The sequence below is a fragment of the Aquarana catesbeiana genome, linkage group LG05 (assembly GCF_042186555.1).
Source record: "Aquarana catesbeiana isolate 2022-GZ linkage group LG05, ASM4218655v1, whole genome shotgun sequence".
NCBI lineage: Eukaryota > Metazoa > Chordata > Amphibia > Anura > Ranidae > Aquarana > Aquarana catesbeiana.
This window is the reverse complement of record NC_133328.1, coordinates 123,336,645-123,355,235: the sequence shown is the minus strand read 5'-3', so window position 1 is coordinate 123,355,235 and position 18,591 is coordinate 123,336,645. Positions and strand designations below refer to the sequence as shown.

General features: G+C 42.3%; 1 protein-coding gene across 1 annotated transcript in view; it reads left to right on the top strand.

The window, feature by feature from the left end:
* Positions 1-18,591, top strand: part of SKAP2 (src kinase associated phosphoprotein 2) — a 433,070-nt gene that overhangs the window by 72,253 nt on the left and 342,226 nt on the right. Inside the window, exon 3 of the mRNA XM_073630146.1 lies at positions 14,363-14,388. Within this exon, the coding sequence (XP_073486247.1) occupies positions 14,363-14,388 (26 nt within the window). The remainder of the gene's footprint in view (positions 1-14,362; positions 14,389-18,591) is intronic.

The window sequence follows — 18,591 nt, the reverse complement described above, 5'->3', positions numbered from 1 at the left end:
CAAAGGCTGCAGAGAGATCCAGGAGAAGTAGTACAGAATAGTGTCCACTGGTTTTAGCCGTTAGTAGGTCATTTGAGAGTTTAAGGGGAGCAGTTTCCGTGGAGAGTTGAGGGCGAAATCCGGACTGAAGGGGATCAAGAAGTTTATTCATGGTCAGATGGTCGCTTAATTGGTTGTAGACCAGTCTTTCAAGAAGTTTGGAGGAGAAGGTGATTAAGGAGATGGAACATAAAATATAAAAAATTGATGCGCTGTAAAAATTGATCAACCAATGTGCAAAAACTGTAACAAATCGCAAATAAATAAAATATCAAAAAAATGCTCAAATTAATAAATAATCAGATACGCATATAGATGAATAAATACCTATTAAATGGAGGTAAATAAAATCCTGGTGATAATACATATACACATACCCCCCCAAAAAATGGTAAGTTAGTCCAAAGAATAAATGAAATTGGCCCAGTAGTTCATTCCTTAATCAAATTAATTTGAGAAAGTCACGTGTCAGTGACGAAACGTGTGGGAGGAGCCTAGGACGTTCAATGCTGCATGACACATTGAGCTGAACAGCAGCGGTTTCTCTATGGTAAGCCTCGTCAACAGCGGCTGACTGCAATCTGCATACCTGAATGCCTTTATTTAACCAGGCGCATGTGAGTGTATCTCTTAAGCTGTTTGCTTGTGTACTTTCTTCTAGTTCACTGCGCAATGATATATCTTTTTGCTTGCTTTTCATAAAATCATTCCCTTGAGAACCAAATTACCAACAGTATCATGGCTGAAGTGGGATGTAAGAAAAGCCAAAAATCATGAATAACGATCAAACACAGTGAATCTCAATTAATTTGATTAAGGAATGAACTACTGGGCCAATTTCATTTATTCTTTGGACTAACTTACCTCCGCTGGAATCTTTTCACCTTATGATTGCTTCTTTATCAGATCGCCATTATTTATTTATTTTATTTATTTATTTCTACACACCGTCACATATCATTTTTTGGGGGGGTATGTGTATATGTATTAGCACCAGGATTTTATTTACCTCCATTTAACCACTTCAGCCCCGGACCATTATGCTGCCTAAGGACCAAAGGACTTTTTCCAATTTGGCACTGTGTCGCTTTAACTGCTAATTGCGCGGTCATGCAATGCTGTACCCAAACGAAATTTGCGTCCTTTTCTTCCCACAAATAGAGCCTTCTTTTGATGTATTTGATCACCTCTGCCGTTTTTATTTTTTGCTCTATAAACGGAAAAAGACCGAAAATTTTGAAAAAAAAATGATATTTTCTACTTTTTGTTATAAAAAAATCCAATAAACTCAATTTTTTTTTTTCCAAAATCTTTTTATTGGTTTTTAAAAAGAGAAACAAAAACAGATAAAGAGAACAAACAGTTAAACATACATTGGTCTAATATGATGTCTATGTGATCCTTGCAAGAATCACGCTGTCACCTTATTCATAATTTCAAGAATATATTATGACATCAGTCATAGCAGTACAGTTTACTGGGTCATGGTGGTGCTATGTGCAGTTGTACATGGTAAAATAGCATATTGCAGATTATTGTGTACACCTGGCACCCGCTTGGGAGCTACTTTGTGATTGGGGTCTACTGAGAGGCCTCTGAAGCGGTGGAGGGATCTGCCAGCCACTTAGACCAGACTTTGCTATATTTGTTGGGGCAGCCTCTGTTGTCATATGTGTCTTTATACAGAGGTAAGCTATTGTTAATTAATTGTTTCCACAGGGAGAGAGGAGGGGGGGTTGGTTTGCGCCAACTAAGGGCTATAGCTTTACGGGCATAGAACAGGAGCAATCCCCCCAGTGTGCGTCCCGCCACCGTAGGAATTAGTTGTTCTACCAGGCCTAGTATGCAGATTGACATTGATGGTTGTAGTGGCACAGAGGTGATTTGTGTGATAAAGTCCAATATCTCCCTCCAGTATCCGACAATTGCCGGACAGGTCCAGAAGATGTGGGTGAAGTCCCCAGGAGTCCCACCACATCTCCAACACCCGGGAGGGGAGTCGGGGTTCATTTTGTGTAGTCTGTGAGGGGTAAAATATGCCCGATGGACTATCTTGAATTGGATCAGGCGATCTCTCAGAGAGACCAGGGAGCTAAATGGGAAATCCCATATGTCATCCCAGTCATCGTTGTCAAAATTGGGGATGTCATGGGACCATTTAGATCTTAGCTTTTCCATAGTCGGGAGGGAGGTGACAGTCAGGTGTGAATATAATTGAGAAGTGGGTTTTTTCGCACAATCTGATCTAAGAAGGTCCTCCAGTGAAGATTGGACTAGTTGAGGAGGGGAGTTGGAGAATTGGTGACTGAAGGCATGGGAGAGTTGAAGGAATCGGAAAAAATAGGACTGGGGTATATTAAAATCGGAGTTTAGTTTGGAGAGGGGGACTAGGGATTGATTGAAGATAATCTGTGCCACCGTTTTAATGTTAAATTTGGTCCAGGCATGAGGCTCAGGTAGTTTATAGATGTGCTCCAGGGTTGGGTTTATCCAAAGGGGAGCATTGGGTGAGATTGCCTGTTGAGGGTATTTTTCTAATTTGAGACCTGCCCCCCATGCACGCAGTGTAGTGCGCATGGAGGGTGTCAGTGGATAAGGGGCTCGAGGGCCTCGAAAAAGCAAAAATTTGAGCGCCTCTAGGGATCCCAACACTGCCGTCTCGACCATGGTAGCTGGGTTGGAGGTGTCCGGATTGAGCCACCAAGCAGCTGTTACTAGCTGGGCTGCCAGATAGTACTTGTATAGATCCGGACACGCCAAGCCACCTTGGGAGGTCGGGCGTATCAACGTTGACCAGCTGTATCTGGGGGATTGGGACCCCCATAGGAAAGAGGCGAGGAGGCGATGTAGTTGTTTGAAAAAGGATTTAGGAATCCACTGTGGAGAGTGGCGGAATAAGTATGTAAATTTGGGGAGTATTTTCATTTTAAACAAATTAATGCGTCCCAACAGTGAAAGAGGCAACGATTCCCACGCCTTCAGCCGTTGCCGAGTCTCCTGAACCACCGGGGACAAGTTGAGGGGTAAGAACTCAGAAGCCTGCCTGGAGACCACCACCCCTAAGTATTTAAAATTCTCGACCCATTGTAGAGGGATGTCCGTGGGAGCTGCAATAAACTCAATTTTAGTCATACATTTAGGCCAAAATGTATTACGCCACATGTCTTTGGTAAAAAAAATGTCAAGTGTATATTTATTGGTTTGCGCAAAAGTTATAGCGTCTACAAGCTAGGGTACATTTTCTGGAATTTACACAACTTTTAGTTTATAACTGCCAATGTCAATTCTTGAGGTGCTAAAATGGCAGGGCAGTACAAAACCCCCCCAAATGACCCCATTTTGGAAAGTAGACACCCCAAGGAAATTGCTGAGAGGCATGTTAATTGCACCCCAAAATACATTCAGCTGCTTCTCCTGAGTACGGGGATACCACATGTGTGGGACTTTTTGGGAGCCTAGCTGCGTACGGGGCCCCGAAAACCAATCACCGCCTTCAGGATTTCTAAGGGCGTAAATTTTTGATTTCACTCCTCACTACCTATCACAGTTTTGAAGGCCATAAAATGCCCAGATGGCAGAACCCCTCTCCCCCAAATGACCCCATTTTAGAAAGTAGACACCCCAAGCTATTTGCTGAGAGGCATGTTGAGTCCATGGAATATTTTATATTTTGATACAAGTTGCGGGAAAGTGACAATTTTTTTTTTTTTTTTTGCACAAAGTTGTCACTAAATGGTATATTGCTCACACAGGCCATGGGCATATGTGGAATTGCACCCCAAAATACATTTAGCTGCTTCTCCTGAGTATGGGGATACCATATGTGTGGGACTTTTTGGGAGCCTAGCCGTGTACGGGGCCCCGAAAACCAATCTCTGCCTTCAGGATTTCTAAGGGTGTAAATTTTTGATTTCACTCTTCACTGCCTATCACAGTTTCGGAGGCCATGGAATGCCCAGGTGGCACAAACCCCCCACAAATGACCCCATTTTGGAAAGTAGACACCCAAGCTATTTGCTGAGAGGCATGGTGAGTATTTTGCAGCTCTCATTTGTTTTTGAAAATGAAGAAAGACAAGAAAAAACATTTTTTTTTTCAATTTTCAAAACTTTGTGACAAAAAGTGAGGTTTGCAAAATACTCACTATACCTCTCAGCAAATAGCTTGGGGTGTCTACTTTTCAAAATAGGGTCATTTGGGGGGGGGGGGGTTGTGCCACCTGGGCATTCCATTGCCTTCGAAACTGTGATAGGCAGTGAAGAGTGAAATCAAATTTACGCCCTTAGAAAGCCTGAAGGCGATGCTTGGTTTTCGGGGTCCCGTACGTGGCTAGGCTCCCAAAAAGTCTCACACATGTGGTATCCCCGTACTCAGGAGAAGCAACAGAATGTATTTTGGGGTGTAATTTCACATATTCCCATGGCATGTTTGAGCAATATATCATTTAGTGACAACTTTGTGCAAAAAAAAAATTGTCTCTTTCCCGCAACTTGTGTCACAATATAAAATATTCCATGGACTCGACATGCCTCTCAGCAAATAGCTTGGGGTGTCTACTTTCCAAAATGGGGTCATTTGGGGGGGTTTTGAACTGTCCTGGCATTTTATGCATACATACATTTAGAAGCTTATGTCACACATCACCAACTCTTCTAACCACTTGAAGACAAAGCCCTTTCTGACACTTTTTGTTTACATGAAAAAATTATTTTTTTTTGCAAGAAAATTACTTTGAACCCCCAAACATTATATATTTTTTAAAGCAAATGCCCTACAGATTAAAATGGTGGGTGTTTCATTTTTTTTTTTCACACAGTATTTGCGCAGCGATTTTTCAAACGCATTTTTTGGGGGAAAAAACACACTTTTTTAAATTTTAATGCACTAAAACACACTATATTGCCCAAATGTTTGATGAAATAAAAAAGATGATCTTAGGCCGAGTACATGGATACCAAACATGACATGCTTTAAAACTGCGCACAAACGTGCAGTGGAAACAAAGTAAATACATTTTTAAAAGCCTTTAAAAGCCTTTACAGGTTACCACTTTAGATTTACAGAGGAGGTCTACTGCTGAAATTACTGCCCTCGATCTGACCTTCGTGGTGATACCTCACATGCATGGTGCAATTGCTGTTTACATTTGACGCCAAACCAACGCTTGCGTTCGCCTTAGTGCGAGAGCAGGGGGGGACAGGGGTGCTTTTTTTTTTTTTTTTTTTTTTTCTTTATTATTTTTTTGCTTTTTTATCTTATTTTTAAACTGTTCCTTTCATTTTTTTTTTTAATCATTTTTATTGTTATCTCAGGGAATGTAAATATCCCCTATGATAGCAATAGGTAGTGACAGGTACTCTTTTTTTTGAAAAAATTGGGGTCTATTAGACCTTAGATCTCTCCTCTGCCCTCAAAGCATCTGACCACGCCAAGATCGGTGTGATAAAATGCTTTCCCAATTTCCCAATGGCGCTGTTTACATCCGGCGAAATCTAAGTCATGAAATGCTCGTAGCTTCCGGTTTCTTAGGCCATACGGTAAAGTATAAAAAATTGCATACCTGAAAAGCAAACATGATAAAACAAATTAAAACAATAAAACATTGCAGAATAGAATACAGTAAAAAAGAGCAGAACAACAGAGAGAGAATAGAGAGAGAGAGAGAACAATAAAACAACAACTATTTTTTTTTTTTTATATTTTTTTTTTTTTACACTTTTTTTTGTAACTAACTTTTAGAACTGTAACCGGTTCCAGGTTTGGGTCTCTCAAAATGCGATGGCATCTTGGGAGACCCTGTGAAAGTGTGCCTAGTCTGTGCAATGCTGTACCCTACGCTAATACTCAACTAGTGAATGGTAGCGTTCAAAACATTCACCAATGCAAAGACCAGGATTGTCAGGACAGGAGGGACAATAATAGTGGGTGTCACGCCTATATCCGCGCTTCCTGCAGACACAACATCTTTTTTGGGGGGTTCGTTGGGTAGGGGTACTCGGGAGGACATAAAGAAAATGCCTCTCATGCAGCCAACTGCATTTGGTTGGGGATGTGAATGGGGGAAGTACGGGCGCTGCAGAAGTGGTGGGTTCCCAATTAGGATTGGCGAATGCAGCAGGAAGGGCATTATGGGGACGACGGGCCTGTTTGTCTTCTTCTTTGTGGCAGCGGGACACTACTTGTGCTTGCCACCTCACCAGCTTGAACTGCACTTATGGGACTCGCCACGTCACCAAGTGCTGGTTTGACTACGACCGGGGTGTACTAGGCCGCTGGTGCTTGCCAGTTCACCAAAACGCTACCAAAAAACTGTTAGCGATCGCAGGGATCAGGCCTGACTCTGCGAACGCTGCAGTTATGCGTTTAGAGTTTTGTAAGTGTCAGTGATCGATCGATACTGCACTTGGGTGGGCTGGGCTGGACCGGGTGGAGGGGCAAAACGCAGGTGCTAGCAGGTATCTGGGCTGATCCCGCTAACACTGCCTTTCTGGGAACCCTAAACTGCTGGGGACGCTAGTATAGATCTGATCGGATCAGATATTGATCTGTTCAGATACTACACCACTAAGGGAGGTGTACGGTGCGTGCGTGGGTGTTAGCGCTACTGGCACTAACCTGATGCTGCCTGGGGCTGGTGCTTGTCAGTTCACCAAAACGCTACCAAAAAAACTGTTAGCGATCGCAGGGATCAGGCCTGACTCTGCGAACGCTGCAGTTATGCGTTTAGTGTTTTGTAAGTGACAGTGATCGATCGATACTGCACTTGGGTGGGCTGGGCCGGGCGGAGGGGCAAAATGCAGGTGCTAGCAGGTATCTGGGCTGATCCCGCTAACACTGCGTTTTTGGGAACCCTAAACTGCTGGGGACGCTAGTATATACTATACCACTAAGGGAGGCGTATGCTGCGTGCGTGGGTGTTAGCGGTACTGGTGCTAATCTGACGCTGCCTGGGCGACGCATATCACCGCCGGGCGATCAGGGGGCTAAACCTTTATTCGGTAATAAATGGCGGGTGCCCTGACACTATAAAAAATAAACAAACTAACTAGCGTCACCCGTAACAGTTATATGGTGATCAGTGGTGAAAGGGTTAACTAGGGGGCAATCAAGGGGTTAAAACATTTATTAGGAAGTATATGGGGGTCGCTGTCACTATAAAACGCTGACGGCAAACCTAAATATTTACCTCCTTAACTAGCGTCACCAGTGACACTAATACAGCAATCAGAAAAATGATCGATTAGCGACACTGGCGATGGGGGGTGATCAAGGGGTTAAAACTTTATTGGGGGGGTTAGGGGGGTATCCTAGACCTAAAGGGGGCTAACAGTAACTGTCCCACCACACTAACTGTCACAAACTGACACCGTGCAGTAATCAGAAAAAAAAAAACTGCTTGGTGTCAGTGTGACGGGGGGGAGGGGTGATCGGGGGGGATCGGTGGGTAATCGGGGGGGGGGGGTCGGGGGTGTAATGTATGCCTGGTGTGTTCTACTGTATGTGTGTGTTTGTGTAACTCACATTCCAGTCTTCTCTCCTCGGCGCCGGAACGGAAAATGCCGAGCCGAGGAGAGATGACATAATTTCCTCTGCCTCTGTGTACAATACAGAGGCAGGGAAATGATCCCATTGGCCAGGAGCGATCGCGAGGGGGGGGCCACGAATGGATGGCTTCCCCCTCACCACTGATTGCCGGGGAGGATTTGCCAACCGCCGCAGGCACCGGGGGGGGGACCAATCGGACCCCCCACCTCGCGGGCAGGCAAGGACGTACCTGTAAGTCCTTTTGCCTGCCCGTGCCGCTCTGCCGACGTACATCGTCGTGCGGCGGTCGTCAAGTGTTTAATAGGTATTTATTCATCTATATGCGTATCTGATTATTTATTCATTTGAGCATTTTTTTAATATTTTTTTCATTTGCGATTTGATACAGTTTTTGCACATTGGTTGATCAATTTTTAGAGCGCATCAATTTTTTATATTTTATGTTTTATACTTTATTGGATTCTGATCACCTTGCATTAATAGCAGCTTAATTTTATTGATCAATTCATGGTACCCATTTTATTTTTATTCACCTATATTTATTTGCATTTATTCAGATTTATTTATATCCATCTCAGCGCTTGGTTTTTACTCACGATTAAGGAGATGGAACGTAGGTTGTTAAGATTGGTGGGATCCGTTGAGGGCTTTTTAAGTATGGGGGTGACTAACGCATGTTTTAGAGAGTTTGGGAAGATGCCACAAGAGAGGGAGAGGTTGAAAATGTGAGTTAGAGAGTGTAGAATTGAGTCAGAGGGTGAGCGTAGAATTTGCAAGGGAGCAGGATCCAGGGGGCAGGTGTTTAGATGAGTGTTAGAAAAAAATTTAGCAACCTCATTAATAGTAGCAGGGTTGAATGAGGGAAGTAATGATTGTATCTGTGCACATGGGGTGTTTCATGGGGGAGGTTTTTGCGCATTGGAGATCTCCTCATGAATTGTATCAGTCTTAGTTTTGAAGTGATTGGCCATCTCCTGGGCAGTGAGTGAGTTGGTGGGTGGAGGCAGTGGAGGACAGAGTAGAGTGTTGAAGGTAGAGAAGCAGTTGACGTGGACTGGATGAGAAGGTGTTAATGAGTGTGACAAAGTAGGTGGCAGTGTGAAGGCAGGAGTAGTATTTTAGGATAGCAGATTTATATTGTGTGAAGTCTTCCTGGAAGTCTTATGCCACAGACGCTCAAGAGCATGGCTTTGTTTTCTGAGACTTCTGGTGTCATTAATAAAACCACTTTGCTTCAATTTCAATAAATCAGCCACCATGGTACTCATGTGACCAAATGTTACTGCTAAGAAATGTCAATATGTCCTCACGACCACCAATCAGATTTGAGAGTCAGATTCCAGCTGTCATTTTCTATGGCAGGTATAAATCTGGCAGACAGTACTGACTTATTGGTACCGGAAGCCCACTGGTATTTCCTCCAAAAAAAACTTTCCAGTGGCATATGAAGATCATAGAAGGTATATTGTATATTAATTTATGGCAAAAGCCCATCTCAAAGCTATAAATAGCCAGTAAAAGTTACAGCTTGTTTTTTTTTTTCTTTTTACATAGAAGTAAAGGGTAAAAAAAGGCAGAGGTTCATCCAGTCCAACATATATTTGTACATGATTTTAAGACTCTAAGAAATTAAATCTATAGCCCTAAACAATCTCCTACTTCCTGACGAAAACATCTAAAAACTTTAGTTTTTTTTTTTTTAATTTATCAAAACTCCCAGCTAGTATTGTTCCTTTGGGAAGGGAGATGCATATTTTCATCGCTCTAACAGTAAACACACAATACAAGGTGAAAACTCTTTTCTTCCGACCTCAGATTGTGGTTGCATGTCTTTTTCAGGGACCTTTAGAGTAAACAGTTTATTCAGTTATTACAGTCACCTTTGACAAACTCTGCACTTAGGTGTCTATGAAACTGTGAACAGTGGTGATCCCGAGGATCGCCGCTGATCTTAGTTCATTGTAGGGCGGCACAGTGGTGTAATGGATAGCACTTTCGCCTAGCAGTAAGAAGAGTCACTGGTTCCAATCCCAATCACGACACTACCTGCCTGGAGTTTGCATGTTCTCCCTGTGCCTGCGTGGGTTTCCCCTGGGTACTCTGGTTTCCTCCCACACTCCAAAGACATGCTGGTAGGTTAATTGGATCCTGTCTAAAAATTGTCCCTAATATGTATGAATGTGAGTTAAGGACCTTAGATTGTAAGCTCCTTGAGGGTAGGGACTGATGTGAATGTACAATGTATATGTAAAGCGCTGCGTAAAATGACAGCGCTATATAAGTAACTGATAAATTTAACGGTTTAGGAAACCGAAATGTTCGGGGAACATGTTCTCCACTGATCATCTCCGCACGCAGAGAAGCTGTCACTGACTGACACAAAAACGGCCAGTTTATGAAGCTGCAATTTCAGCACTTCACTGGCGATCTGTGTCACACTCTCCGATTCACCAGCTCAGAGGTGGTAAATCGGTGGAGAAGAGAGAATTCCGGGGAGGAACATTTTGACTGCCTCCTTCCTCAATCAGACTTCCAAGATAGAAGGCATGTCTGTGTGTGTGTATATATATAATCAGTATCTCACAAAAGTGAATACACCCCTCACATTTTTGTAAATATTTTATTATATCTTTTCATGTGACAACACTGAAGAAATTACACTTCGCTACAATGTAAAGTAGTGAGTGTACAGCTTGTATAACAGTGTAAATTTGCTGTTCCCTCAAAATAACTCAACACACAGCCATTAATGTCTAAACCGCTGGCAACAAAAGTGAGTACACCCCTAAGTGAAAATGTCCAAATTGGGCCCAATTAGCCATTTTCCCTCCCTGGTGTTATGTGACTCGTTAGTGTTACAAGGTCTCAGGTGTGAATGGGGAGCAGGTGTGTTTAAACTTGGTGTTATCGCTCTCACTCTCTCATACTGGTCACTGGAAGTTCAACATGGCACCTCATGGCAAAGAACGCCATGGTTGACCAAAGAAGTTGAGTGCACGTGCTCAACGCCATATCCAGAGGTTGTATTTGGGAAATAGACATATGAGTGCTGCCGGCATTGCTGCAGAGGTTGAAGGGGTGGGGGGTCAGCCTGTCAGTGCTCAGACCATGCGCTGCACACTGCATCAAATTGTGGTAAGCTTTGGTACACTTTAGTAGAGGTGGATATGTACTTACCACAATACCAGCCTATGTAATCGTCACAGCGATGCCTGGGTTTTCTTGGTATTTTGGATTTATCCCCTCTGTCTTAAATAGATACTGGGATTCACATTGTTCGGAGTATATTGCTATACACCGGATACTTATTTGCCCCTCTTGGATATTTATGTTTACTTCTACCTTTATAGGTTCGGACTATATCCTATGGACTCTGTATATAACACGCTTATATGTAAGGTCCTGAAGAAGCGGGGGATCCCGCGTAACGCGTAGACCAGTTACAAGTACATGTATCCATCAGATTTACATAATTTTGTATTTATTGCAAAGTTTCTTTATGCATATCTATGTTTTTAATATTGTGTCTATGACAATGTTTTATGTGTAAAAAAATGTATATAGATTTTTTTTTGGTTCTGTTCTCATTTGGCATATTTAAAGTCCCTCTACTCTTTTGTTTCAAAAATACCATTAATGGCTGTGTGTTGAGTTATTTTGAGGGGACAGCAAATTTACACTTATACAATCTGTACACTCACTATTTTACATTGTAGCAAAGTGTCATTTCTTCAGTGTTGTCACATGAAAAGATATAATAAAATATTTACAAAAATGTGAGGGGTGTACTCTTGTGAGATACTGTACATATATATATAATATGTGTGTGTGTGTGTGTATATTATATAGTGTAGGGGGACTAATTATTTTATTAATGAGGTGGGTGGTCTCCTCTGAGAATGTCCGTGTACTGAGCAGTGATGATTTATCACTGCTTAACCACTTCAGCCCCGGAAGAATTTACCCCCTTCCTGACCAGAGCACTTTTTGCGATATGGCACTGTGTCGCTTTAACTGACAACTGCGCGGTCGTGTGACGTTGTACCCAAACATAATTGATGTCCTATTTTTCCCCACAAATAGAGCTGTGTTTTTTAATTTTTTTTTGCACTATAAACAAAAAAAGAGCGACAATTTTGAAAAAAAAAGCAATATTTTTATACTTTTTGCTATAATAAATATCCCCCAAAAATATATAAAAAAACAAACTTCTTTCTCAGTTTAGGCAGATATGTATTCTTCTACATATTTTTGGTAAAAAAAAAAATCACAATAAGTGTATATTGATTGGTTTTTATTTATAAAATTTATAGCGTCTACAAAATAGGGGATAGATTTATGGCAGTTTTTTATTATAAAATTGTTTTTATTAGTAATGGCGGCAATCTGTGATTTTTATTGTGACTGCAACATTGTGGCGGACACATCGGACACTTTTGACACTATTTTGGGACCAGTGACATTTATACAGCGATCAGTGCTAAAAAAATGCACTGATTACTGTGCAAATGACACTGGCAGGGAAGGGGTTAAACACTAGGGCCGATCAAGGGGTTAAGTGTGTCCTGCAGAGTGATTTTAACTGTGGGGGGATGGGCTCACTATAACATAACAGAGATCACTGCTCCCGATGGCAGGGAGCAGTAGATCCCTGTCATGTTGCTAGGCAGAACAGGGAAATGCCTTGTTTACATAGGCATCTCCCCGTTCTGCCACACTGTGTCATGATGGCGGGCCCGCTGGACCTGTGGGCTTGCTCACGAATGCCACGTCTTAAAGGGGGCGTACAGGTACGCCCATTTGCGCAGCCGTGCCATTGTGCCGACGTACATCGCCGTGCCCTGGTCAGCAAGCGGTTAATAAACAAACACCTCGGTGTTTCAGTGAATTTCTGGTTGTGTAATCTCGCTACATCTCACGGGATTACAGTTTCAGGGGGCGTTCTCCACTATTTGAAGCGTTTGTAGATTGCTTCACTTTAAAAAAGAAGAAGGGATTTACACGGATTCATAAATGGGCATCCAGAGAAGAGCAATCTCCACTGTGAATGCCGAAGAACTGAGCAGTGGATATTTTCCACTGCTTCATAAAGGAGCAATTTAGTGATTATTTCTGGTGACAAATATTCAAAATCATGACTCAACTTTTCTGTATTAGCATACTTTAGTGTGTGTATGACAGTAACATTGTGGTGTTTGCATTCCAAAATATTCCTGTGTCTCTAGGGCTTCACACAGGTATTCTCCTGCAGCATACCCTCTGCCCCTCCCTTGGAGGGGTAGAACACACGCAAAACCCTCCATGATACCTCTCCTTAGCAACCTGCTGACCTAGAAGACCAAAATCCTCAGCTACTCTCACCTTATAAAGGGGCACTCCGCATCACTACTCCATTACTAGGAGGAGAACTCTAATGCTCCGTACACACGGTCGGATTTTCCGATGGAAAATGTCCGATCGGAGCGTGTTGTCGGAAATTCCGACCGTGTGTGGGCTCCATCGGACATTTTCCATCGGATTTTCCGACACACAAAGTTGGAGAGCAGGAGATCAAATTTTCCGACAACAAAATCCGTTGTCGGAAATTCCGATCGTGTGTACACAAATCCGACGGACAAAGTGCCAGGCATGCTCAGAATAAATAAAGGGATAAAAGCTATTGGCCACTGCCCCGTTTATAGTCCCGACGTACGTGTTTTACGTCACCGCGTTCAGAACGATCGGATTTTCCGACAACTTTGTGTGACCGTGTGTATGCAAGACAAGTTTGAGCCAACATCCGTCGGAAAATATCCTAGGATTTTGTTGTCGGAATGTCCGAACAAAGTCCGACCGTGTGTACGGGGCATAACTGTCTACACAACTCCTTAATTTGTAAAGTGCTTTACATTACTGGAGACTGTACACTTGCAGTACAAAAGGCTTAGACTCAGAGCTCCTGCAGGAGAATGGAGTGCATATGGAGCTAGGGGAGGGTAACTATCATTGAGTTAAAAGTACCCTATCACTTTTCCCTATAGGGTCTTTGGGTTACTTCTCCCATGTATCTTCTGAAGGTTATTTGTCCTGTATGTGAACTTACTCTAATTTATATATTGGGTTTGGTGGTTAGGACTTCTGCCTTGCAGCACTGGTATCCCTATTCCTATCTGCGTGATGTTTGCTTGATTTCCCTGTGGTTTTTGTGGGTTTCCTCCAGGTACACAAGTTTGCTTCCACATTTCAAAGACAAGCTGGTAAGTTAACTGGCTCCTTTCCAAATTGGCCCTAGTATGAGTGTGCGTGTATATATGCACATGGGATAGGGACCTTAAATTGTAAGCACCTTGAGGGCAGGGACTTAATGTTAGTGTACAGTATGGAAAGTGCTGTGTAAATTGTCAGTATTATATAAAATGCCTGTAATAAATATGATCATTCATTTTGGTTAGCCAAAAGGGCCCAATCACACCACAAAGCAGGGCGCTGCAACCAGGGCATGCATGTTTACGACACTTTTTCGCGCATCAAGTGTTAAAAATGGGCCTTTTCTGTTAGCAAGCAGTGACAAGATACTTCAGACACTGAATGTCACAGGAACTCTTCGTCATATTAAATATTATAGATTTCTCTGTTTAATAAAGTACAGGTGACAGTTACTAGGAAAACCTCTGAATTTTGTTACACTGTTATAGTGATGATAACAATATGTATTAATGTTATTTTTCAGTATTTTTCTTTTTCTGATTAAAAAAACCCAAAACATTAATTTAATGTATACATTTCTTTTTTTTTCTAGCCACCCGCAAGATTTTAATGATAAAGGTAATGTGTTGTGACTTTATAGCCTTATGTCACTGTTTACTGCTATAGACTAGTGGATTTTACAGGCTTTAGAGCAGAATGTACAGAAATGAGGATCATAGCACACCCTACTGTCAGAGAGTGAAACTGCAGCCTAATACTGACCCTTTTTTTTTTAAAGAATGTACTTCCTGCCTGCGATCATTAACCCTTAACAGACGCAAGAAATGTTTTTCATTGCATGTGCCCCAAACAGAGAAGTAAACCATATGTGTTCAAAGCCTAAACACAAGTGTTAAAAACTCTGCAACTTGGTTACAAAAAATACAGTTAATTTTTTTACATTTCTTGTACATTCCATAAAACTTGAATTGTCATCAACATTCATGAAACTATTGAATTGTCATTATCATCATTAAACTATTGCAGTATTGTTGATAATTTCCCTTTGGGATTTAATAATCTCCTTTTGGGATTATTAAAGTAATCAGAATCTGAATTATCAAATTATAACTCTGAAATGTGTGTGGTTTATGAACTAATGTACACAGGCCCTTTCACACAGGTGGTACAACCAGGTCTACCTGGCAGTTTTTCTGGTGGACCTGATCAGAAGCTCCATGTAATGCTGGCCATACACGGTTAGAAAATCGTTTGATAAAGCATTCATGTGCTCATTCGTTCGACTTTCGAAATGTTACTAATTTCGATTATCGAAATGCAAAGTTTTATGGCAAAGAAACACACTGTCGTGTCAGATTTTCTGAGCCTAAATAATCGGTTTTCTAAACATTATTTAGTGGAATAGTTTGAAAAAATGTACAGCACATGCGCGTGTTAAAGTATAACCCTGAATTGTGTAATCTATCGACAAAAAAATGTACGGTTTATGCTGTTATAGATTTAAACTATGTTGATAATTAGGTAACATATATTGTTACAATTATGACGTTATCACATGCATAATTGTATGTGATCTTTAGAAATTTTAACTGTATGGCCAGCATTAGTCTATGGGCAGTGTTTACATCCAATTACCTTCCAGTCCATTCAGGTCTGTAAAAAAGAAAATGAAGATGGTCTGCGTCCTTTTCCGTTTTTCAAGACCTAAACATAAGGGCAGAGGTTTCCCGCACCACATTACATACCTCCCAAATGTTTGAGATGGGAACAAGGGACACCTATTAGCAAAAGTATGTAGGCATTGGACACCCCCTGCCACTCCCCCTTAACTGGTTGACGCCCGCCCACTGTCAAATGATGGCGGGCTGTGCGGCTCTTGTTCTGGGACACCGTCATATGACGGCGTCCCAGAATGGCCGCTCTCGCGCGCCCGCGTGTTGCTAGGACATGGCGCGACCCCAATCTGTGGAAAGAGCCACCTCCGCGGCTCTTTAAACATTTGATCGGCTGTGTCCAATCATAACCAGTCACATGTAAACAAGGAAGTGCCGGTAATCGGCGCTCTTCGCCTCACATTGACAGAGTGTGTGGCGAGGAGAGCCAATCAGCGGCATCTCCACGCATGGGGACATTTAGGAATGTAATCAGGGCACTGATCATCAGTGCCCTGATTACAATAGTGAAAAACAGTGTCATAAATCAGTGCCCACCAATGGCCACCAATGCCAGCAATCAGTGCCCATTAGCAATGCCAGTCAGTGCTGGCAATCAGTGCCTCCTATCAGTGCTGCCCAGCAATGCCCAACACTGCTGTCAATCAATGCCCATCAGTGTCGCCCATCAGTGCCACCCATCAATGCCCATCAGTACCGCCTATCCGTGCTGCCTGTCAGTGCCCACCAGTGCCGCCTATCAGTGCCCACCAGTGCCACCTAACATTGCTCACCAGTGCCGCCTAACAGTGCTCATCAGTGCCACCTATCAGTGCCCATAAGTGCGGCATATTAGTGCCTCCTCATCAGTGCCACCTAATCAGTGCCCATAAGTGCTGCCTCATCAGTGCCCATAAGTGCCACCTCATCGATGCCCACCAATTCAGCCTATCAGTGTCCATCAGTCTGCCTCATCAGCGCACATCAGTGAAGGCGAAAAATTAAAAAGTTACAAAATACAAAATTTACTGACAGAAAAAAAAGTGAAAAACATTTTTTTTCAAAATATTTGGTCTTTTTTTTGTAAAAAATAAAAAACCCAACAGTGATTAAATACCACCAAAAGAAAGCTCTATTTGTGTGAAGAAAATGATAAAAAATTTGTTTGGGTACAGTGTAGCACGACCGCGCAATTGTCATTCAAAGTGTGACAGCGCTGAAAGCTGAAAAATGGCCTGGGCAGGAAGGGGGTGTAAGTGCACGGTGGGCAAGTGGTTAAAGGAAAATTTATACCAAAAAAGTTATTAGTTAAACCCACAAAAGATTTTTTACCACTACTATTCCTTTATACTGGCTTTTGAAATTTACAAATGCAGCAATTTAGAAATTGGATGAAAGGTTTAGCAGTGAGGAAACACTTTTTGAAAGATAAATAGATATAGGAATAGTTGTGGGATTTTTAAGGTGCATGTACTAATAAATTGATCCAAGGAAGTATATTAAAAAATATATATTATATTTTAAACAATGATTCAAAAATTGTCTAAAGACAATTCCACAACAAGTACATAAAGTACAATCCTTATGAATACAGCAGATTTGATGGAGTTCCCAACATGTTTCTCCCTCAATCTGGGCTTCCTTGGGGGATGCTGTCCATTTGGAGCACAAGCCTTCTCGGGATTTGAGACAAATGTATACACTACAATCAATGACGATTCAAAGAGTCTACCAACGCCACAACAAGCCAAGGACTGCAGGTGACCATAGGAGGCATTTGGGGACCAGAATAAATGTTCTTGCAAAAACGCAGAACACTCAGGGACTTCCAAGGCAGGATTCTTGCATAAGGAGCTGATGTCCTGCAATAACGAACGTGTCTCAATAACGAACGTGGCTCCATATGCGAATGTCCTGCCTTGGAAACTCTATGTCCCTGAATGTTCTGCGTTTTTGAATGATTATTTTTTCTGGTCCCTAAACGCCTCCCATGGTCACCTGCAGTCCTTGGATTGTTGTGGTGGTTGATGACTCTTTGAATCGTAATCGATTGTAGTGTATACACTTGTCTCAAATTCTGGGAAGGCTTGTGCTCCAAGTAAACAGCATCCCCTGAGGAAGCCCAGATTGGCGTTTCTGTTTCTGTTCTGCAATAAAGAGCCTACCTGCTAACAGTTTGTGATAGTGGAACCTTAGTTCTGCTTTAAGACTGCTCTTTTGCCAGGATGACTTTTCTTGTCCAGCTGTCATATTGCTTTTATACCTGAATGCTGTTCTTGCTGCTACAATGAAGTATTTAAGGTTAATTATCTGTACATGTGAGCAAATGACTTTTGAGTATTCTTCTTATGACAGCCCCAATAGACCCATATTTCCCAATCTGTGTGCAGCAACCAAGTTTGGACAGGCAGCATGCCCATCTTTAGAAATGTCATTACTAAAGAGTTTTGACTTTGCTACTTTTAGGCTGGGTTCACACTGCTGCGGTGCGGGAACGCAGTGAATTTACTGCGGGTTCCCGCATCGCACCAACTCGCACGGCAGTTCATACTGCCATATGCGAACTGCTGGGGAGTGTCATACAATGTTAACGACTCCCCCAGTTCAGCTCGCATATCGCACTGCGAACTGACAATTCGGACATGTATCAGATCGCATAGGTGTGAACACACATGCGTTCCGATTCTGGTCCGAACAAAAAAAAAGGGTCCTGTGCGAGTTTGGACCGAATGCGGTGCGATATCAGCCATACTATCTGTATGGCTGATATCGCACAGCACAGACATCGCATGTGATGTGAACAGCAGTGCGCTGTGAATCACATACGATGTCTGCCACCGCAGCAGTGTGAACCCAGCCTAAAATTATGGATTCCTTTTGCAGAGCTCACCACCTAGTAGGTACTTAAAGACTTATCCAAAGTATATATAAAGTCAAACCATTGTCACCAGGACTGAAAGCAGTGGCAAATTCAAAATATTACAGTTGTCACCTTAACAGGATGTGATGTGAAATCTTCCAATGAAGACACCTGTTTTGGTTACATAGTTACATAGTAGGCAAGGTTGAAAAAAGACACATGTCCATCAACTCCAACCTATGTGTGTGATTTTATGTCAGTATTACATTGTATATCCCTGTATGTTGTGGTCATTCAGGTGCCTATCTA